The sequence below is a fragment of the Dipodomys spectabilis genome, unplaced genomic scaffold, assembly GCF_019054845.1.
Source record: "Dipodomys spectabilis isolate Male_0828 unplaced genomic scaffold, ASM1905484v1 ptg000145l, whole genome shotgun sequence".
Classification (NCBI taxonomy): domain Eukaryota; kingdom Metazoa; phylum Chordata; class Mammalia; order Rodentia; family Heteromyidae; genus Dipodomys; species Dipodomys spectabilis.
The window spans coordinates 24,356,394-24,378,460 of record NW_024870822.1 but is presented as its reverse complement, the minus strand read 5'-3'; the positions used below and the strand labels follow the sequence as shown (position 1 = coordinate 24,378,460).

Genomic DNA, 22,067 nt, shown 5'->3' with positions numbered 1-22,067 from the left:
AGCAGGAGACCAGCTCACTTGACTTCGAGCTCACCAAGCCAGACAAGAAAGACATCAAAGGACCAGGCCCAGCCCAGTTGGTCTTCACTGCCGCTTGCCCGGGGTCTACTCAAGCCTCAGCACACGTCAATTTGCCGCCAAAAACGCTGAGGGGCGGCGGTCGAACGCAGGAGGCGTGGCCAGGATCCTAAACCCCGCCCATCTCCGCCCTCCGCCAATGGCTTGCTCGGCGCGAGGGCACTCGCAGCGCCAGTCTCCTCTTCCTTCTCCGGGAGCACTGAGCGCATGCGCGAGTCGCCGAGTGAGGGGGTTCCCTGCCCCGGGTGGGGTGGGGGCGGAAGTGAAGGGCGGGGCGCGGGCTGGAATGCGCGTTGAGGTCAGAGGGCGCGCAGTGGGGGCCGGCGAGGTCCAGGGGAGGGCTCCCGGGCCGAGCTGAGGCTGGTCGCCGCGGCCCTGCTACGCCTCGGGTGTCTCATGTGTGTGACTGTCCTGGGAGACATGGAGAACTGTTTGGCGGCGGCGGTGCTGAACGGGGTGGACGGACGTTCCCTGCAGCGCTCCGCCAGGCTGGGTCTGGAAGTGCTGGAGAGGGCCAAGAGGAGGGCGGTGGACTGGCCTGCCCAGGAGCGCCCCGGACGCTTTTCCCGGGAGCCAGCCCCTGGTCCCCACTGCCTTCTCCCCGGGGAGGTGAGGACCCAGTCACCCGCCCCGCGGGGCCTGCTGGGAGCCCGAAGCCCTGGGAGGATGCTGCCCTGGGCGGGAAGTATCAGTAAACGGACACGGTACTGGTGACATTGTTGTTTGGGCAGCTGAAGAATAAAGATAGTTCTAGGTTCTGGTTTGCTTAAAGTCCAAAACAAGTTTGAGCACACCTGTGTTTTTAGACCCGGGATTAATTGTACATCTCTGTTCTCGTTGAAATCTTTTCCCAGTAAGATCTTTCGTACTAAAGGAAAAAAAAAAACCCAAAACTTTTCGAAAGTAAAAAGACTTTCTAAAATGCTGTCGTTCTCCAGTAGGGAATCCTATATCTCACCTGTGCTTTGCCATTTATTCAAATAGAGAGAAGAAAGGCAACCAACCCTTAGTTCTTCCTTCAGAACAATGGCTGAATTCATGGACTATGCCTCAAGTCAGTGTGGGGTAAGTTGCTGTGAACCAGAGTCCTGCCTCTGATGACCCGCATTTAGGGAAAATGGAAGTACTCCTGCATCCACTACCTGGCTGGCCTTCATGGGTGGATAGTAATAAGTAATTAAACCATATAGTGAATCCAAGTTAAAATTCATCCAACAAATATTTAGTGAATTACTAATCCTGCAGTCATTTTGTTGAGGACACAAGCAGTAAACAAGCCCAAAAAAGGTCTCTCTACTCATTTTTCAGTCTAGTGGAAAATAACTTATTTGATGAATTCCCTAGTTATTAGGCTTAAAAAAATACAAAAACTGAACTGTAAACAAATCTTTAGGACCGCTCTAAACCAGAAGTAAGCCTGTGTAGTCAAGCTATAGTGACACAAAAGTTGAAACAAAGATAGGAAACAAAAAGTTGAGATGAAGATCTAACATAGATCTTCTGATTTTTTTTTTTCCTTTGGCGGGTCATGGGGCTTGAATTCTGGGCCTAGGACCTGTCCCTGAGCTCTTCAGCTTAAGCCAAGTGCTCTACCACTTGAGCCACTGCACCACTTCCAGTTTTCTGGTGGTTAATTGGAGATAAGAGTCTCACAGACTTTCCTGCCTGTGCTGGCTTTGAACTGTTATCCTCAGATCTCAGCTTCCTGAGTAGCTAGGATTACAGGTGTGAGCCACCAGCACCCAGTAGATCTTCCAATGTATGTCTCAAGTTGTGATAACATAGTGTTTATATCCCAATGGGTCCATAAACTGTTGGTGTGACAGAAATGGTCATGTGAGACAGGTGCTGCTCACTGGTCAGAGATGTGTGGTTTACTTTTAGGAGCCACTTCCCAGCAATCCATCCTTGTTCTTTGCCACTTCCTGGCTGAAATATCTTTGGTACAGTTTATCTGTCTTACCTAAGGCAGAAAATCAATGAGAAGCAGAAAATGCACTTCAAGACATAATGCTTAATGATGCATTTTAGCTTTGTGTTGTAAAATCAAGATTTCTAAAGTCCCAGTATGTATAGCCTATTTCTTTGGTTTCCACTGAAAAATAAAGAGCAGCATAAAATTCTTTTTAGTACCATAAGGCATTGATAGGTGAAAAAGGGTTTTGAAGTTCCTCTTCTGAAATTTATACCCTTAAGTCATATTTAAGTACCTTGAGGGAAGGCTGATCAAGGCCAACCAACATTTGAAGGAAAACACTCCTTCAGTAGAAGGTAAGCTCCATTTGAAGTCACACCAGACTTAATATTTTGTGACACTTTTTTGGCTATAAGGATATATATATGGGAGGAGGGAAAGGGCTCTGTTTTTGTACTGCTTTTTCAGTTTCATATGCCAAGATCTCAAAAAATTCTAACCTTTTCTTTTATAAAAATCCCTATGATTCCAAGAAATGGCTTGGAGAATATTTTTTGTTTTTATTTGTTCCAAGGTGGTTGTAGAAAAATGTGTGACTTCAGCTCTACTGTAAAGTGATTAGCTTACCCACTTGTTTCATGGTTCAGTTAAAGGAATAATATTTGTCTTTGGTTTGAGGTTTAGCAAAATTGGTGTTCTTCAAGTTGGTTTTTGGTCATGCATCAATTCAAGTTGTTATGGGATGAGCCTCAGAACCCATTGGCTTTCTAAAGCGATAGAACAGAGTTCTGATAGAACTGAGTTTGCTTCCACAATTTTGAAGCAGTTTGTAAAATATATCATAAAATATGTGTCCTGAGTGTATTCTCTGGCTTCTCATTCTTCTAGTCACATGCCTTAGTCCTACAATACATTCAAAACAAACAGGCTTTGGATGCCTTCATCATTAGTCATACTCAGGGTAAATCCCAAGGTTAATTTGGGACAGGGGGGAAAGAGACAAGAAAAATATAACTGATCTTCTGATCCTTTATCCTTTAACTAGACCCCTCTTCTTCCATTCCCCTGCATGGGAACCCTGGGGAGAAGGCCAATATAGATAGCTTGTGGGTTTATATTTCCTGTCCTGCTGTATTTCTAGATCTTATGTACTTATCTGAGACCTGGACAGTAAACATAGAACTGTTCATCAGAATTTTTCAGGGGAGGAAATAAAAGGATATGTGTTCTGGACATTGGGGCAAAGGAGGACAGATTGTTTAATCTAGCAGAGAAAATGGGTCCTGCCAATCTTTAATTGGCCAGAGATCTTGCCCTACAGAGGCAGCAGGTGGCAGCAAATCCTTGCCAAATGCAGTTTTTTACAGCCTCTTCTCACAGGCTAAGGCTTGTTCTTTGATTTGAGAGGTCTGCTAAAAGGACAAGTAATTTGACTTTGTTTTCTGGCCTCCTTTCTTAACCACACTTTCTCAAGTATTAGAGGGTATTTTGAAAGTGTGACCTGAATATCTGGTTACTCCATTGTCTTTCTCATTACTTCTCTAGAAATATTATTCGTCTAAGCCAGAGGAAGGAGGGGCAACCCATGTCTTTCGTTATCATAGAGGAAAGTCGGAGTTGCACCTGTGTGCAGATGTAGATCATGGTCGGGTATGTATCTTCACTTGTCCTGTGTTGGGCCTGCAGCCTCTCAATCTTGAGATCTTGTATTTGGAACATACGTGTGTGTGTGTGCGCGCGCACGCGCGCGCGTGCGCATGCAAGTATAGGGCTTGAACTCAGGGCTTCAAGTTCTCATTTGACAGTTTCACTCACAGCTGGTGCTTTACCACTTTGGCCACACCTCTAGCTCCGAGATCCTGTATTTGGGAGCTACTGTGGGACTGTGATTAGATGCCTTATCAGTTCACCTTAGAGAACTTACAGCAATTAAGTCAAGAATAGGAATTTGTCCAAAACATGACTAACTTATTCACCTGCATCCTGAGTATGCTTAGAGAGCTTCTCATGTCTTCAACATTTTCTTGAGTTGTATGTGGTTTCGTTAGTTATTTTGTTTGGTGGTTCTGGGGTTTGAACTGAAGGCCTTGTACTAGCTAGGTAAGTGCTCTCAGTTTGAGTTATATCCCAGCCTTTCTTGTTTTTATTTTTTGGACAGAGTCTTGGTGCGTTTGCCAGGGCTAGCCTCAGACCACTATCTGTGCCACCCTGCAGCTGAGATTTCAGGTCCAAGCCACCATGCCTGACTTGTTGGTTGAAATAGACTGTTGCTAACTTTTTGGCCAGAATAGTCTTAAACCATGACACTCCCAATCTCAGCCTCTCAAGTAGCTAGAATTACAGATGTAAGACATTATACTCAATTTTTTTTTTAAATAATTTTTTAGATGTGATCTTGTATTCCTGGCCTCAAGTGATCCTCCTTCCTCAGCCTCAGGAGTAGTTGGGACTACATGTCTGACTTTAAATATTCTTTCTCTAATGGTAATGTTTCCAGATTCTTCTCACAGGCTTACCTGTTATTTACTATGTGTTATTACCAGGAAGCTAAATCTCCTGTTGAACAGGAGTCAGAGGTATTGTTTGAGGAGAATAGCTTTTGTTCTTATTTTTCTTAAACTCCCCTATTGGTACTCAAAAATAGAAAACTTCAGATTGTAAACCTTGATTTTTGGACCCTTGACTTTTCTGGCCTATTGGCCATGTTGGGATGTTAGAGCAAAGGAATTTAGGAGAAGTTAGAGAGCTGAGTGCAGGCTAGAGGCATACCCTGACCTCCTTTCTGGGATGTGAAGAGCTCCTAGAACCTGTGCCCTGGGGTCCTTTTCCAGGCCTGGCCTGAGCTCTCCATTAGGCCTGACCTCCAAGGGAACTTGTGGTGAAAGAGTCATTAGCTTTCCACAAAATGTAATTTGGTTCCCTTAAGAAAATTGGCCCTATCAGTCAGTATGTTCCTTTTTAGTTCCCCACTCCTAGAACAAGATAATTTTATTTTCTGAGAGGCTCTTAAGAGTCATTACTTTTTCACTTTAAATTGTTGCTAAGTAGCCCATGTTATAGTCTAGAAAACCAAGGCTCAAAGAAGTTAAACAATCTCTCTTCATAGGTAGCAGGAAATAGGATTTAAACTCAGGTTTGTTTAACTCCAAGGCCTATGTAAATCATGGGAGACATGACTTAAAATATGCCTCTAAATTTACTCAAAAGAGCTTTAAAAACTTAGATGATAACTTTTTTTTGGGGGGGGGGGTCCGGTCATGGGGCCTGAACTCTGGACCTGGGCGCTGTCCCTCAGCTCTTCAGCTCAAGGCTAGCGCTCTATCACTTGAGCCACAGCGCCACTTCCGGCTTTTTTTCTTTTTGCTTATGTGGTGCTGGGGAATCGAACCCAGGGCCTCATGCGTGCAAGGCAAGTGCTCTACTACTGAGCCACCTTCCCAGCCCTTAGATGATAACTTTAAAAAACAACAACAAACTTAAAGAGAGTGGGTGCCTGTAATACTGCTACTCAGGAGGCTGAGACCTGAAGGTCATGGTTCAAAGCCAGCTGTGGCAGGAAAGTCTGTAAGACTCCTATCTCTACTAAACTACAAAAAAAGCCAGAAGTGGAGCTATGACTCAAGTGATAGAGCACTAGCCTTGAGCACAAAAGCTCAGGGACAACTCCCAGGCCCGGAGTTCAGGCCCCAGGAAAAAACAAAACAAAACTTAGAGCAATTCTAACAAGTGGGAGAAAAATTCTTTGCACTCCAAAAGTCAAAGCTTGGGCCCTACCTCATCAGTGTTTCTACTTGTCTCTTGACCCTGTCTCTTAGATGAAGGACAGAGAAAAGCCATCCCTTCACGAAGAAGGCATCTATCAAACATCAGACCTTGCTTCAGAAGCATCCCATCTGGTGAGTACATTTTGTGAGTGTGCTTGGCTTTACCACCATTGTCATCCTTTGACCCAGTTGACCTGTTAATTACACAGCTCCCTGTTTCACTAGAGCTGTAGTGTTTTTATATTAAGATGTTGTTACCCTTGAGGAGAAGGGTACAAAATTTTGGTTCAGTGTAAAGTTATGTTTTCTTGGTATCCTTCCTTCACTTGAAGCTTAGGGATGCTCTTTGAGCCTGAACTCATAGTTGTGGTTGGAAAGAATGTGAAGTATTCACATTTCTGTTCCTACAGCTCAGCTGGGCTGGCACTTGGTCTTGTTAGAATTCCACCATCTGTTCAGGCAGCAGGAGGGCCTGACCCTTCTGCTTGTAAAATGCAACTATTGTGGAATTCTAAAACATATATATTTGGTGAGGTATCAGATTCCAAAACATTTGGAGGTTATTTGTTCCAATTTTCCACAAATGTTCTCTGTAAGAAAAAAAATAATAGCTATGAGTTTTTCATCTTTAGATTAAAATACTCATTAGTTCGTCAGTTCGGGGAATTTTTGGAACTTGGAAGGACTGAGGTTTTTGAGGAAAGGAACTTCAGCAATAAATTCCTTACTTTTGTTTACATACAAGGTAATAAAAAAGGTACCAGGCTTTGCTAGCTTCTAGAAAGCTTCTAGTAGCCTCTAAGTTTTGGTGATGCTAATCTTGGTGATAAACTATAGTGTTGGAATCATAGATGCGTATCCAACCCTGGTGCTGCCTTGTATGCAGACATCGTATTAATGGAGTGAGTATGCTTAGCTTTTCATTGTCTTATTCAACACAGTGACAATCAATAGTGTTATATTGTGATATATATTCATATCAGTTAAGTGTTTAATAATTTTGCAGAAGCTGGGCATGAAAGTATAAAACATAAAGCAGCTTTTGAAGAAAATGGCTTCAAATCTGGAAGACAAAGTAAAGAGGGAATTTCATCAAAGTTTCAGTGTTACCACTTACTCCTGCTCATGGAGTTTGCTGGCCAGCAGTCATTCATCCCATGTATAGTGTTAAAAGTGACAGCTTCTGCCTGTGGCCCCTTCTGAGCATTGAGCAAGTGAGTGTGTAGTGGCATTCAGCTGTCACTTTGGCTCTTACTGGCCTTTCCTGATTTATAACTTTGCCCTTTCACCATTTGAACTGAGACCCATCCTCTGCCTGTGTTCTTACTATGACCTTGGTTCCCGGCCATTATAACATGTAGCCTTAGAGAATGGTTTGTGCTCACTTCAGCTCTAAACACAAATCTTCCAGTTAGCTTCAACTTTCTCCCAAGAATTGCTTTTGTCAGCTATTACACTTTCCTCTTGTATGTTCTTAGCCTTAGGAGAAAAGTGCTTCATCTTCGTGATACTGAATTTAGCAAAACACTAATTGAGTAGTTCTTATCATTCTAAGGGACATTGCCATTATTACTATAATGTCTGCTCACAGGTTCTACTTTCTTACTTCTGATCCCCCAAACAAGGCCTTTCCCTCTCCCTATTCTTACTCCACTCCAATTAGTATTCTTTTTACAATCCCTCATATTGATAAAACACTTGAGCATTTACAAAGTGTTTTCACAGCTTTTGGTATAAGTCATCAAGCATAAAGGCTAAGATTTACTTAAATGGCAGCTGCTATTATGTAACCAACCAGAGCCTTGAAAACAGGACCCATGTCCCTCATTTGAACAGCATCTCATCACACCTCTGGCATGCATATGTCAATGCCATCATGGCATTGAGATACAAAGTATCTAAACTGTGGTGCCCTCTTTTTCCAGGCTGGGGACATCTCTAAGGACCTCTACATAGAAGTATATCCAGGAATCTATTCTGTCACTGTGGGCTCAAATGCCTTAACTAAGAAGACTCATGTGGTAGCGGTTGATTCAGGACAAAGTGTGGACTTGGTCTTCCCTGTGTGATGCTGCCATCACATCATTCTTTGTTACAAAGCAAGAAGAATAAATCCACCATACGATTCTCATTAGGACAACCTATTAGGCCCATTTTTAGTGTTGACTCTAGAGGATCAGCCTTCCTGGGACCTAGAGTCTTTCAGTGCCCATTTTAACCCCGTCCACATTTGCCTGTAAACAATAATGTGATAATGCTGTCTGAAGAGTTTTACTGCTGGCTAAGTAAAGATTAATTATGGTAATAAAAGGAGAAATTTGGAAACAATTCCTTTTTACTAGTATTAAAAAACTGTGATCCTCCTGTTTAGGCTCTATGAAAGATTGCAGAGAAGCTGTAGACACATGTGCCCAAAGCTGGCCACCACACCAGGCCACCAGCTCCTGGGCCCCTCCTGCTGCTCATCTGCTGGCTGGTCTTAATGGGGTGAAGGTGCTGTTGCCTATTGACTGTCACTTGTGACATTCCCCCACTGAAGGCCTTGTCAGCCTCTCTTTGTAATGCCTTGTCAAATACTTACCATTATTATTATTATCATCATTATTATTATTTTTGTGGCTCGTGAGGCCTGAACTGTGGGCCTGGGTGCTGTCCTTCAGCTCTTCAGCTCAAGGCTAGTGCTCTACCACTTGAGCCATAGCACCACTTCTGGCTTTTTCTGCTTATATGGTTTTGAGGAATTGAACCCAGGGCCTCATCATATAAGCCAAGCACTCTACCACTGATCCACCTTCCCAGACCCCATTATTACTATTTAATTTCTTGTAATAAAGATTATGCTGAGGGTCTCATTCTGACTGTAATCCTAAAGATCAAAAATCATTTATTTTAGCTGGGTACAGTGGCTGGCATAAACCTATAATCTCAGTTACTCTGGGACTCAGAAACAGGAGGATCATGGTTCAAGGGCTAAGCCAGGCAGTTAGTGAGATCCCAAGAAGAAAAGGGCCAGGTTGTGACTCAAGTGGTAAAACCTATCCAAAGACCTGTATTCAAGGGCTGGGAAGGTGGCTCAGTGGTAGAGTGCTTGCCTTGCATGCCTGAGGCCCTGGGTTCGATTCCTCAGCATCACATAAGCAAAAAGAAAAAAGCCGGAAGTAGTGCTGTGGCTTAAGTGGTAGAGCGCTAGCCTTGAGCTGAAGAGCTGAGGGACAGCGCCTAGGCCCAGAGTTCAGGCCCCACGACCAACCAGAAAAAAAAAAAAAAAAAGACCTGTGTTCAATTCTTGGTATTGGGGAGGGAGGTGGAAATCAAACATTTAAAAGAAGTCACTCATATGTTCTAAACTTCACTAAAGTTATTATACCAACAGTATTGTATCTCCCAGTAATTCATCTCATTTTGAATTGAGCAACTCTTTCCTCAAGAAAAACGCAGTATAGGAAGTGGCGCTGTAGCTCAAGTGGTAGAGCGCTCGCCTTGAGCTGAAGAGCTGAGGGACAGCGCCCAGGCCCAGAGTTCAGGCCCCACGGCCGACAAAAAAAAAAAAGAAAAAAATATGAAAAAAAAGAAAAACGCAGTATAATGGGCTGGGAAGGTGGCTCAGTGGTAGAGCGTATGCCTTGCATGCCTGAGGCCCTGGGTTCAATTCCTCAGCACCACATAAGCAAAAAGAAAAAAGCGGGAAGTGGCGCTGTGGCTCATGGTAGAGTGCTATCCTTGAGCTGAAGAGCTGAGGGACAGAGCCCAGGCCCAGAGTTCAGGCCCCACAACCGGACCCAAAAATAAAAAATAAAAAAAAGAAAAACGCAGTATAAGACAAAACAATGCCAGGTGCCAGTGGCTCACACCTGTAATCCTAGCTACTCAGGAGGCTGAGATCTGAGGATCATCGTTGAAAGCCAGCCCAGGCAGGAAAGTCCGTGAAACTCTTATCTCCAATAAACCACCAGAAAACCGGAAGTGGCAGAGTGCTAGCCTTGAGCTGAAGAGCTGAGGGACAGGGCTCAGGCCCAGAGTTCAAGCCCCATGACCAACCAAAAAAAAAAGACAAAACAATATTTTGTTATATATATTTTTCTATTTCTTTTTTTTTATTGTGAAAATACTGTATAGAGGGGTTACAATTACATGGGCAAGATATGTTTTGTTATATTTTAAGAGAGCATCCTGAGCAATTTTAACTGAATATTTTTACCTTCAGAACTGAATTATCACACATCCAAAACAGTGATCCAAAAGTCCAGAAGTAGTCCAATTATCAAAACCTCACCCTAAAGAAAACTCAAATTAGCTAGAATATAAACTTCACACTATTAAAGTCAATCAGATAATTAAATTTAATCCTTTAACAACTTTATACTTAAGATTTTTTAAATAATAGAGCTATATTTGCATTCTTACAAGGAACAGTCTCCCATGAACATAGGGTCTCATAAAATGGACCTGTGCTCACACCATAGGACAGAGGGTCCTTTAAATACAAATCTTTACACACATACACACAAAGTCTATGATGAACTTCATAGGCTCTGTAAGCCTTCTGAAATTGTATGCAAAAGTCTGGGTATATACAATTTTTTCTGGGAAAAAGGGTCTTACCATTCTCAAAGGGAGTGTGATCCTAGGAAGTCAAAATCCTGTTGTAGGGGTTTTAGTCCAAGGGGAATTCTTACCCTTTAATGCTTCAGCACCCTCACTCAGCTTTCTATGTTCAACTTCCTCATGGTTTTATACAGTTGCTTTCAGGACTAACTCTTGTGAAGCTCCCACTACCACAGTTTGTACTCTCCTTTTTGTGCTTCTCTTCTTTTCAGATATTATAACGTCTTGTTCCTAAACACAAAATCAGTTATGTGAGAATGCCACCAGAGTCTCAATAACAAATAACTAAATCAGTGAACACTCAATCTCTTAAGCCACCATAGTCTCAATAACAAATAACTAAATCAGTGATCACTCAATCTCTTAAGTATCTAAGAGTTCCTAGTGTTGTTCTGTGTGTGTGTGTGTGTGTGTGTGTGTGTGTGTGCGCGCGCGCACACGCTAATCCTGGGGCTTGAATTCAGGGCCTGGGATAGCTCAATGCTAGCATTTTACCACTTGAGCCACAACACCTCTGGCTTTTTTGGTGAATAATTACTGGAGATAAGAGCCTCATGGACTTTCCTCCGGCTAGCTTTCAACCATGAACCTCAGATCTCAGCCTCTTGAGTAGGTGGAATTACAGGTATGAGCCATGGGCACCCAGCTATTCTATTTTTAAAAGGAAACTTTGTATTAGTCAATTTCTCACCATTATGTTTTGTGAATAGTTATTTATCAGATACTCCAATTTGGAGTTGAGAACAAGTTTTCTCAGACATATTTCACAAATAGCCAGTCAGTAACGCAAAGGAGATCAGCTGCCATGTTTAAGGAGCTTCTCCTTCAAAAAAGGAAATAGTAGGCTAATGGGAAAATAAGTTTTAAGAAATTGTGGAAAAATCAAAATAACAGGAGATAGGACTTCTATAGAATAGGAGACCAATCTAAAAAGGAAGGACATAAACATATAGTGGTACAATGTAATCCCAACACTGAGAGGCTGAGGCAGGAGGATTATATGTTCATAGTCAGCTTGGATTACATTATGATAGTCTGTGAAAAGGAAGGAATACTTCAAATTTTGTTGTTGGTTCTAAAGTTTTGAACACGGCCGAATGCTTACTAGGAGAGATATTCTACTGCTAGTCCATACCTCCAGCGCTTGTTTTTGCTGGCTATTTTTTAAATAGAACCTTGCTTCCTACCCAGGCACATGCCTGGTCTATATATAGTCCAGCTGTCTGTCAGACTCTTATCTTCAATAAACTACTCAGAAAAAGCCAGAAATGGTGCTGTGGCTCAAGTGGTAGAGTGCTAGACTTCAGCAAAAGAAGCTCAGGGACCGCACTGAGGTCTGAGTTCAAGCCCCAGGACTGTCATAAAAAAAAAAATGAGCGGGGCCAGGTGCTGGTGGCTCACGCCTGTAATCCTAGTTACTCAGGAGGCTGAGATCTGAGGATCACGGTTCAGAGCAGGAACATCTGTGCAACTTTATCTCCAATTAACTGCCAGAAAACAGGAAATGGTGCTGGGCTAAAGTAGTAGAGTGCTAGCCTTGAGCTGAAGAGCTCAAGGTCAGGGCCCAGGCCCAGAATTCAAGCCCCACAACCAACCCCCAACCCGACACCCCCAAATGAGCTGTGCCTGCCTGAAGTGGTAGAGCACTAGCTATGAGCAAGCAAGCATGAAGTCTTGAGTTCAAGGTCCAGTACCAGCAGGGAGGGGAAAAAAAAAACAAAAAAACCTTACAAATTGAATCTGTTTTGGTCTAAGTAAGGGAGCATCGTAAGGGCTGGCAGCCCACAGTCTAGCCTTTCTGAGGTTACCAGCATCAGTGAACTTACTGAATAGAACTAGAAGTATGGAAGGCAGAGGACCCTACACAAGATTTTTGTTTCACAAAAGGCAGAACTCAAGATGGATGTGTCAAGCTTCAGTACTCGAGATAACTGAATCAAGTACTCTTTTATCAAGTACAGCTATCTAGTACTGATGAAATACCAATCATATTTAGGAGAAGCAAAACTGCACATTTCCTTAAAAGGACAAACCTGGATCAGAGAAAGGAAAAGCTCTGTTATTTACCATTGTTTCCAGCCTTGGCCCACACTTGGTTTTATCTTTGTTACTGCACCTGTGACCAGAGATGGGAATGGGCCTTTCTCCACATCCCATCTTCAGCATAATTCCCATCGTCTGGGGAACATGTCTGATAATGTCTCATGGGTCAGCCCTAGTAATTATCCTTACCCTGGAGTGTAACAAAAGATTCTTTACCTGAAGATCCTATATTATTCTTCTTTGAGGTAATTATTAAAACTTATTTTCAAAGAAGAAAACTTTGGAGTGAATTAATTTAAATATGAATTTAAATATGAGTTGTGTATGCTTAGGGCCAGGAAGAATTTGTTTGAATTTAATTGTTATTGAGCAGGTTGTAGCCATGGGAACACAGATATGGTATTGGAAGGGTGTCTAACCCTGGGTCCCCTCTGTTCCCTGATTGTGTGTCTGATGCTGTGTCAGTGGTGCCCACAGACTCCTCTCTGTTGGTCAGGTCCAGCTTCTCGTTCTCCACACTGCTATATCAAGAGGCACTGGAAGCTAGGGAGGAGGTAGCATATATCATCACCTATTAGAAGAGCAGATCTCAGGAACAGCTGCTTCCAAGGATCACCCTTGTGAGATTCAAGGGACTGATTTCACAGAAGCTCAGCACTTTCCCCTCTACCCTATATTTTCAGTTTCCTTTTTAAGAGGGGAAGAAGTCATTTGAACAGAGATGGATTTTTGTCCCTCTAAATATTTCCTTATCAGCAGTGGGGGAAAGATTCCCTCATCTCAGAATCTGGAGAAACACTGTCATTCCCATATAAAATACCAATGCATACTAAAGCTCAGCAGTCCAGAGGAACCACCCAAGAAAGTTTCCCACTTTTAAAACGAGTCTTCTGGGATGGGTTTTGTGGCTTAATGGTAGAGTGCTTGCCTAGCATGCATGAAGCTCTGGGTTCAATTCCTCAGTACCACATAAACAGAAAAGGCCGGAAGTGGCATTATGGCTCATGTCCTTGAGCAAAAGAAGCTCAGGGACAGTGCCAAGGCCCTGAGTTCAAGCCCCAGGACTGGTAAAAATAAATAAGTAGAATAAAACAAGTACTCCATTTTATGGAACTGAAAACTAGTAAGTCTTTACCCGCAGGAAAAAAGTGAAGTCATCATGGGCTGAGCAGACTCCTGCCTGAGTAGCTGTCTAATAGCTTCAAGCAAGAACTTGCAGTGGAGTGGGTGCCTTTCACCTGTAATCTTAGCTACTTAGGAGACTGAGAACTGAGAATCATAGTTAAGACCAGACTGAGGAAAATAGTCTGTGAGACTCTTACCTCTGATTAACCAGGAAAGAGCCAGAAGTAAAGTTGTGGCTCAAATGGTAGAGCACCAACCTTGAATGAAAAAGCCAAGGGAGAGGAGGCAGCCCTGAGTTTAAGCCCAAATAATGGCACAAGCATGATCATATGCTCCCCCACCCCCCACAAAACAAAAACAAAAACTACAACTTGTAATAGGTTTGTGTGACTGATTCAGAGTGGATCCCAGAGTTGACACTCTTATACACTTAGCCATGGTGTTCTTAGCACTCACACCATGCCATCCCCAGATGCCCTTTCCTTGAATATAAATCAGTGCCTGGGGCCCTGAGGGCTGGGCTTTATTCAGACCACCTTCTTCATTCTTCTTTGCCATCTGACCTAGACTTCTGCTCTTTCTGGGCCCCATTGGTAAGCCTTGGCAGCAGTTACTTGGAAGGGCTGTTTTCTGAGAGCTGGGATGGCTGTAAAGCACACATAGGCTACTCACAGAACCTACTAAGCCGTGTTAGTTCCGTGGTCATCTACTCAATGTAAAGAAACATGAGGATGGCTGCAGACTGCCAACAGCAAAGCAGTTCAGTTCCCCTGTGACTCATAAAGTAGCTTCAGGCAGGGCTTGATCTTCCCACTCCAGCCTACTAAGAGATCCCTCTGGATAGTGGAGCCTTCTGGCCATTGTTTAAGCAGCAGTTCTGTGCTTTGCAAGACACTGAATTGACTAGCTCCTTGCGTCCTTTACAGAAAAAAATCGAAGCCTTCAAGATGGGGAGGAGAGAGCATAAGCAGAGAGGGCAGTGCCCTGTCTGAGCACAAAGGCCAGATTATCCTTCCCTTTTTGTCAGAGCTTAAATGGAAGTCCATTACTTTTCCCAGCCACCCCTTTCATATGGCCAGCTCTCAGTTATTACATCTGAGCCCGAATAGAGCACAGGTGCATCAGATTCCTAAGGGCCACATAGAAGGAGACAGCAGCCTTGGCCTCGGAAGATAGCCCATGCCCTTCTTATTTACCTGGTTTCCCCAAACATGGCTCAGGCCCATTTCTTCTCCAGTACCTCCATGGGGGCTGGCAGGGGCCACTTTGCTTCACAGACTTGGCAGGAAGGATGGAGTCAGTGTTGACTGCTTTGTTTACCATGAGTCTCTGGGAAAGGCCTGTCTCTAGATTATTCTCAGAATCCTCTTCTTTGATGGAAGACGAAGACAAGGACAGAAGAGCCATGGGAGCATACTCTGCTTCTGCCTCATCTTTGGGACTCTCTAGGGAGAAGAGCTGTGCTGTGGCTTCAGCTCTGACTCTGAGACTTCTCTACCTGTGATCTCTGATGTCCTAGTTAGAGGCCACCAGGTAGGGCCTGCCAAGGGGCACTGGCAAAGGCAACCCTGGTACAGCTGCTGGCAGCAGGCACGGGGGTGGCATGAAGGGCACAGAAACAGAGTGTCTGCAGGAGGCCCATTGGTGAGGCATCCAGGGACCGGCCTCAGCAGGGAACAGCAAGGGGCCCAGCAGGTTTCAGGGTATTCCCTCATACAAGGCTTATACAGCCTCTCCACGGCCTTCTTCCAGACTGCGAGGGGTACTTGCTTGACCCCATCTACAGGCACTTTAGCTGTCATGCCATTCCAGAAGTAAACAATGATTTCTTCTTCCTGTGATGCTATACAATAGAAAAGGGAAACATTTTGTTATAGTAGCTCTTCTCAGGATGAGGGATCTCCTGTCCCCAGAGCCAGAGCTTCAGCCCCATCCCTCTACTCTACCTGCCTTGCTCCTCACAGGCCCCCCTCCTCCTGGAAGAGCCTATGGGAAGGTCCCTGTCACCTGGGTCACACTGACCACCACTTCTGCATGGACTTGCTAGAGCTTCCCTGTCTTCTGGGCTATAAGATGGCCTAGAGGAGGCCCATTTTTCATGTGAAGCCAAAATGCTTCCTCAATAGAAAGCTCCTGTCCTTCTGTGAATTACATTTGTGCTGCCTGGCATCCTAGAAATGTCTAGGAGGGCTTGGTGAGGGATGGGTTCTTGTATGAGCCCAGAATAACCTCACCATACTGCAGTTCTGCTAACCAATATAGATGCAGTAGTTTTAGGTCATTTTCTGTGATTTAAAAACAGGGCTAGGGATGTGGCCCAGTGGTAGGGCACCTGCCGAGCAAGCATCAAGGCCCTGAGTTCAAACATCACCACAAAAGAGAGGAAAACAATGTTAATGTTATAACTTGGAAGATACAAACCCTATATCTGTTGTCACCCCAGAGTTAAGATGCAAGTATGTGTGTACAATTTTTTTTTTAATTTCCCCCTTTTTCTGACAGTGTTAGAGATCAAACCTAGGGCTTCATGCATACTAAACAAGTGCTCTGCCACTGTGTCACAACCCCAGACCAATAATTCTTTCTTCAATTGCTCTAAGATCTCTCAGCTATGTCCTGATCACTCGGCTGGCTCCTGGGGACGGATTGGTTAGAGCAGCTTCCTTTACCTCTCTGTGAGCCTCCTCTCATCTCCAAGCCTGAGAGAACAGTGCCAGGGCCATACCGCTGTCGGTCTGGCCCCCAGCAAGCCAGCACCTTGTCCCCAGGTTGCACTGAGTATCCCACAGATGGTGAGAGTCGAATGACATCTTCTTCTAATACTATACTCTGCCACTGGGCTTGCAGCTTTGGGCCTGTGGCAAGGGGAGCCTCAAATTTCACAACCAGGGCCCCTCGCCTCTCCACCTGTGTGTGGGAAAGAAAGCAGCATACAATTTGGTATTAGCCAGAACCAATGCTCCAGAATTAGGCTCTGAGTCTCCATTATGCAGAGGACCCTGAAAAGAAGGAATGAGGGTGGGAGGGGAAAAATACTCCCAAAGCCAGTCGAAGTGGAGATAAACAGCCAATGAGACTATTGCCATTCTATCTCTTCTTGCTACCACCATCTCTGGTTTATCACTCTCTATCTTTCTTTGCCATTCTTTTTCTTTTTCTATTTTTCTTTCCTTCTACTACATTTTAAGCTGAAAAAAATGCTTCTCTCTTTTCTTTTCTTTTTGGTATTGGAGATTGAACTCAGGGCCTCAAGCTCTATCATTTGAGCCACACCCCAATTCTTTTTTTTTAACTCTATTTTTTTTTGTCTTTTCTTTTTTGGTACTGGGGATCGAACCCAGGACATTGCACTTGCTAGGCGAGCGCTTTGCCACTGAGCTACATCCCAGCCCACCCCAATTCTTTTGATTTTAGTGTGTTTCAGAATTCATGCTTTTGTCTAGATTGGCATAGAACTGTGATCCTCCTATCTCTGCTTTCTAAGTAGCTATGTTTACAAATATGCACCATCATACCTCGCTGTAATTCTTATTTTTTGAGAATTAGTCTTCCTTCTGCTGATCTATATGCATATAATCTGACTCTGAAAAGTCCAAAGAAATTATGTAGTCACAGAATGAAAGCCCCAGCCCGAATCCTAGCCTGCAAGAACGAATGAATGCTGAGTTATTCTTGAAGCATACACACCTGTGGGAAGCACATTCTACTACTCTTTCTCAGTGGTAACTCAACAAACTGAATTTTCTTAACAAAATACTTTGTTTTCTTTTTTAGTGCTGGTACTGGTACTTGAAACCAGGGTCTCACACTCTTGCTTGGCTTTTTTATTCAAGCCCACTCTACTGCTTGAGCCATGACTTCATTTCCAGATTTTTGCTGGTTTATTGGAGATAAGATTCTTACAACTTTTCTGCCCTGGTTGGCATTGAACCATGATCCTCAGGATTCAGTCGCCTGAGTAGCTTAGATTACAGATGTGAGCCATCAGTGCCCAGCCAAAGTACTTTTTGTGTATGTGTATACCAGTACTAGGACTTGTATTCTAGGCCTGGGTACTGTACATTAGCTTTTTCACTCAAGGTTAGTGCTCTATCACCTGAGCCACAGTTCCACTTCTAGCTTTTGTTTTGTTTTTCCACTTCTACTTTTTTGGCGCTTAATGGGAACTAAGAGTCTCATAGACTTCCCTGCCTAGGCTGACTCTGAACCACATCCTCAGACCTCAGCCTCCTGAGTAACTAGGATTACAGAGAGGCATGAGCCATAGGTGCCCAGCCAAAGTACTTTTAATATACATTTTCTTCACTGTTATGGGTTAAATTGTGCTTCCTCCCCACTTGTTGCCAAATGTATATGCATAGCCTTCATAATGTCGCCTTGAGAATAGAATCATTCCAGGCCAAACTAGGGTAAGGTCATAATGAGCATGGCAGGCCCATAACCCCATATAGTGGCATACCAAAGATTACCAGCAAACACTGAAGCTAGAAGAGGGGCATGGAACAGATTCTTCCTTATAGCCAATAGATGGACCCAGAGCCTCAAGAATGTGATACACACCTTTGAAGTCTATCTGCTCAGGAAGCTGAGATCTGAGGATCAAAGTTTAAAGCCAGTCTGGGCAGGAAAGTCTCTTATGTCCAATTAACTACCAAAAGAAACGAAAGCAAAGCCTGAAATGGTACAGCACTATCTTTGAGCATAAAAGCTCAGGGATAGTGCCTAGCCCCTGAGTTCAAGCCCTAGGACCAGCACCAGGGAGTGGGGGGAACAACAGATTTCTGTTGTTTAAACTATTCCATTTGTGATGCTTTGCTATCCATCCCTAGCAAAGTAATAATCTCACTGATATTACATTCTCACTTCTACAACCTGGCTGTGGAAGATCTGGTTTTACTCAAGCAACCAAACCTTTGGACACCTACAATAAATCAGATAATACAGAGCCATCCAGAGGGTATACCAGGGAGATGCTAGGAGTCAGGGACTTACCTCTGGAGTGCTTTTTATCTGAGCCAGGTAATAAAAGCCATCAGGGTACCTTCTTGCCAGGACCCAGGTGCCAGCAGCGTCTCCAACTTCTCCAGGCTGGCTGAGCCTCTGTTGTGCTGAGTCAGCAAGGTGGAGACCAGGGTGGTAAGAATCTTTCCTGGAAAAAAATTAAAACATGAAATTAGCCAGGCCCTGATGGCTCATGCCTGTAATCCTAGCTTCTCAGGAGGCTGAGATCTGAGGATTACAGTTCAAAGCCAGCCCAGGCAGAAAAGTCCCCATGAGACTCATCTCTAAATAGCCACTCAAAAACTGGAAGTGGTGCTGTGGCTCAAGTGGTAAAGAGCTAGCCTTGAGCACAAAGAGGCTCAAGGACAGTACTTAGGCCCTGAGTTCAAGCCCTACAACTGACAAAAAAACAAAACAAAAACCATGAAATTAAGTGGAGGAAACACAAGCCCTAAAGACATCAAGCAAATTGTTCCACTCATATCTGAGTAGCACCATGATCATGCAAGGGACATACAAGAGTGTGTATGAACAACAGAAACCCATGTGGCAATCTGTTACATTCCATAAGAGGAGTAAACTTGTGGGAGCAGTTGAAGGTGAGGACAGGAAAGTAGACTGGTTGTTTTTTTTTTTTTGTTTTGGATTGGGGGTTTTGTTTCAAGGTATCCAAAATGTAATTAATTCTGAAATATTTAAGTTCATTAGAGCTTGCTTTGAGACCCGACAAGAAACTAGGAAAAGGTGCCTGGCTATGACTCCCCAGGCAGCATGTGAGGTTCCAGGGTGCAGCATAGAAGTGTGGATGAAAGTACTAAAGGAGAAAAAACTGGAAAGCCCTTGACTGTGGAGACAGAGGAGGAAGTGCTGGAGCAGAGCCAGCAGCACAGAGCAGCTGACTGAGGGTCTACAGAGCAAGCCAAGGACAGACTAGCTCTGGGGAATTATGTGGACAAGGCTTGCTGGCCTCTCCCACTAGAAGAGCTAAGAGGGAGGGCTTGGGATCTTGAAGAAAGTATTTTGTGAGCAAATATGAATACAAAGATGCTTAACTTTGCCTTCAACAGGATGGATTAAGGGAGCAAAGTGGGTGCTGGTGGCTTATACCTGCCACCCCCGCTACAAGGGAGGGAGTGATCAAGAGGATCACAGTTTGGGGCTAACTCAGACTAAAAGTTCATAAGTCCCTACCCCAACCAGTAGGTAGACACTGAAGTATATGTCCCTAATCCCAACTACACCAGGAAATATAAATAGAAGGATCATGGTCTAGTCTGGCTCAGGCCTGAAAAAAAAAAGAGCCTCTATCTGAAAAACAACCAGAGAAAAGGGGCTGGAAGTATGGCTTCAGTGGTAGACTACCTGCCTATTTAGCACAAAAACCCTGAGTTCAAACCTCAGTGCCACATGCACGAACACATATACAAAAGGAGTAATTAAGAGCCATCATTTCAGGTGATGTTTCCCTTCCTTGAGAAAACGGAATTAAATGAGTAGCTTGGACCTGCTCCCTGAAACGCACGTGATTTCTGTGTGTTGCAGGCTGACATTCCTTCTCCTCTTATACTTTAGGCAGCTGACTGAGAATACTATTCAGGAAAATTGTGGACAGCTGAAAATCCTCAACTGCCAGTTAGGCTTCAGATTAGGGAGTCTGATGGTTGTGAGCTCACTTAGCCTCTGCTGTTTGAAAAGCACCTGGCATACAAGCAGCTCAGGACATGGGGGTGTTTGCCTTCTCCTGCCCCCTCCAGTGCCAGCGACCCCTGAGGGTAAGCAATTCTTCACAAACTCCGAGCCTGATGACCATTGGAATTCATATGGAATAAATGCCCCCACCTTAGCTGTGAGTTGGAGAAACCCTGACTTCTCCTATGTACCACAGCATGCGTCGGAGTTGACAACAAAACCAGCTAGAAACTTCATGGTTGGTCATCCCTGATTGCTTTCCCCCACAGCCATGACAGCCACAAATCTGCTACAAGTGGGACAAAAGCCAGATCCCCTGGGGGTATGGTGTTGTCGGTGCTAACAGGCTTAAACACCCACATAAATTATAAGCCTAACAGTAGAGACCCGTCAGCCCTCCCAGGAAGCAAGGTAGCTCTCTCACAGAACATATTTAAAAGCAAGAACACAGGCAAAAGGGCAAGGTGGGGGCAGAGGCTGGTACCTTGTGGGAGTGTAGTGCCTGGGGAGCTGGGGCACCCGCAGGGCCAGGGGGCAGGTGAAGCAGAGGTCCCAGGGAAGAGCAGCGCAGTTGAAGTCAGTGGCCTTCAGCATCCGGGCCACACTGCAGTATTTGGGCAAAGGCAGCCCAGGATCAGTGGAGGATTGCATGGCCTTAGGAGAAACCACCTGGAAAAGCATCACCATTATCTGAGCTGCAGCCTACAGTCCAGCAGAGGGCGCCTAGGTGGGTGGGCTCAGCTCTGGGTTAACTGCATCCGGGCAAGGCCTCTCACCCCCACCAACACCCAGAGTTCCCTCTTTGGATCATCTGCCTCAGAGACCTCAGGTCAGGAAGCGAGGGGGGGGGGGGGGGGAGGGATTAAAAGAGCAGACGCTGTGAATTTTAGAGAAATCCTGCTTTAAGTCCTTCTCAGGCTGTGTGCTCACTTGGCTTCTAAAGCAGCTGAAGTTACTGCTTAGGAGATGTCATAGAAAACACCTGGTGCATAAGTAACACAATATTCATTAGGCTTTTCCTCCTTCTCCCCAGCGAGCGGCAAAGTCTCCTGGGGGCAAGTCCATTCTTCTCCTCACAAACCCTAACCCAAGCCACAGACCTCACTCCTAACCCAGTCCACCTACAGGACTAAACTCTGGCCCCAGACTCTGCTGAGATCTCATGGACTTGTTCACAGGCAATTGCTGCCACCCACAACACAACTGTGCTAGCCCACCAGAGCCCTGTTTGTTACTGCCTCGCCACTCGAGTCTACAGATTGATTCCATAGGACTTACCCACACCTGTAAACTTGACCTCCACCTCAGCCTTGTCCCAGCCTCTGACCTTTCCTACAGAGTTTAGGGCCTCAACCCAACAGATTCCTGGTTGCCAAGCAGGGTGCCAAGCAGGTTACCATAGATGCAAACCAGCAGGGGACACTGGGATTATGCAGGCACTGAGCCTGTGCAACAGGAGACTTGACATAGTCTCTCCCTTTCTTTTTGAAGAGAGGAAGAAGGAGAGAAAGGCTTCAATTCCTGAAGCTCAGTCCTCCCAACTGCCAGAAGAGGTATTAAAATATGGTAGGAGGACCTCATGGACATGGGTGGGGGTGGCAGGACCTGTGAGCCAGGAGCTGACACCACAGAGACTCAGGGCTGTTAGCTGCCTCCACCAGGCACTAGGCTGGGGAGGAGGGAGCCACTGTCGAGCCCAGGGACTCTTAATAATTTATCATACTTTAAAATAGATAACCAAAGGCACTGGGCATTTTCACAACAGAGAGAGGACTCTACTGAGGAACAGAGATGTAGTGACCACCACAAGTGTAGGGAGTGGACACTGATGACCAAGGGAACAGAAG

At 44.6% G+C, this 22,067-nt stretch overlaps 2 protein-coding genes across 4 annotated transcripts; one reads left to right on the top strand and one right to left on the bottom strand.

Annotated features, from left to right (window-relative positions):
* Positions 1-345: 345 nt before the first annotated feature.
* Akip1 (A-kinase interacting protein 1) lies at positions 346-8,085 on the top strand. Of its 3 annotated transcripts, XR_006149243.1 has the most exons (6): positions 346-687; positions 1,063-1,143; positions 3,539-3,643; positions 5,809-5,889; positions 6,764-6,971; positions 7,683-7,770. XR_006149243.1 is itself a non-coding variant. In XM_042691726.1 (5 exons), exons 1-5 carry the CDS (start codon positions 475-477, stop codon positions 7,824-7,826), a joined length of 624 nt encoding a protein of 207 aa, XP_042547660.1. In that variant the 5' UTR covers positions 350-474; the 3' UTR covers positions 7,827-8,085. The 3 variants fall into 3 exon arrangements, 2 of the variants coding, with proteins under 2 accessions (XP_042547660.1, XP_042547661.1); XM_042691726.1 differs by lacking the exon at positions 6,764-6,971 and having other exon boundaries at positions 350-687; positions 7,683-8,085; XM_042691727.1 differs by lacking the exons at positions 5,809-5,889; positions 6,764-6,971 and having other exon boundaries at positions 350-687; positions 7,683-8,085.
* Positions 8,086-10,430: 2,345 nt separating this feature from the next.
* Positions 10,431-20,871, bottom strand: CUNH11orf16 (chromosome unknown C11orf16 homolog). The gene is given in 7 exon segments (XM_042691759.1): positions 10,431-10,552; positions 10,554-10,593; positions 14,727-15,009; positions 15,012-15,373; positions 16,200-16,437; positions 18,523-18,679; positions 20,705-20,871. Coding segments are annotated over 7 exon segments (1,311 nt in total). The 3' UTR covers positions 10,431-10,488.
* Between the last annotated feature and the right edge of the window lie 1,196 nt (positions 20,872-22,067).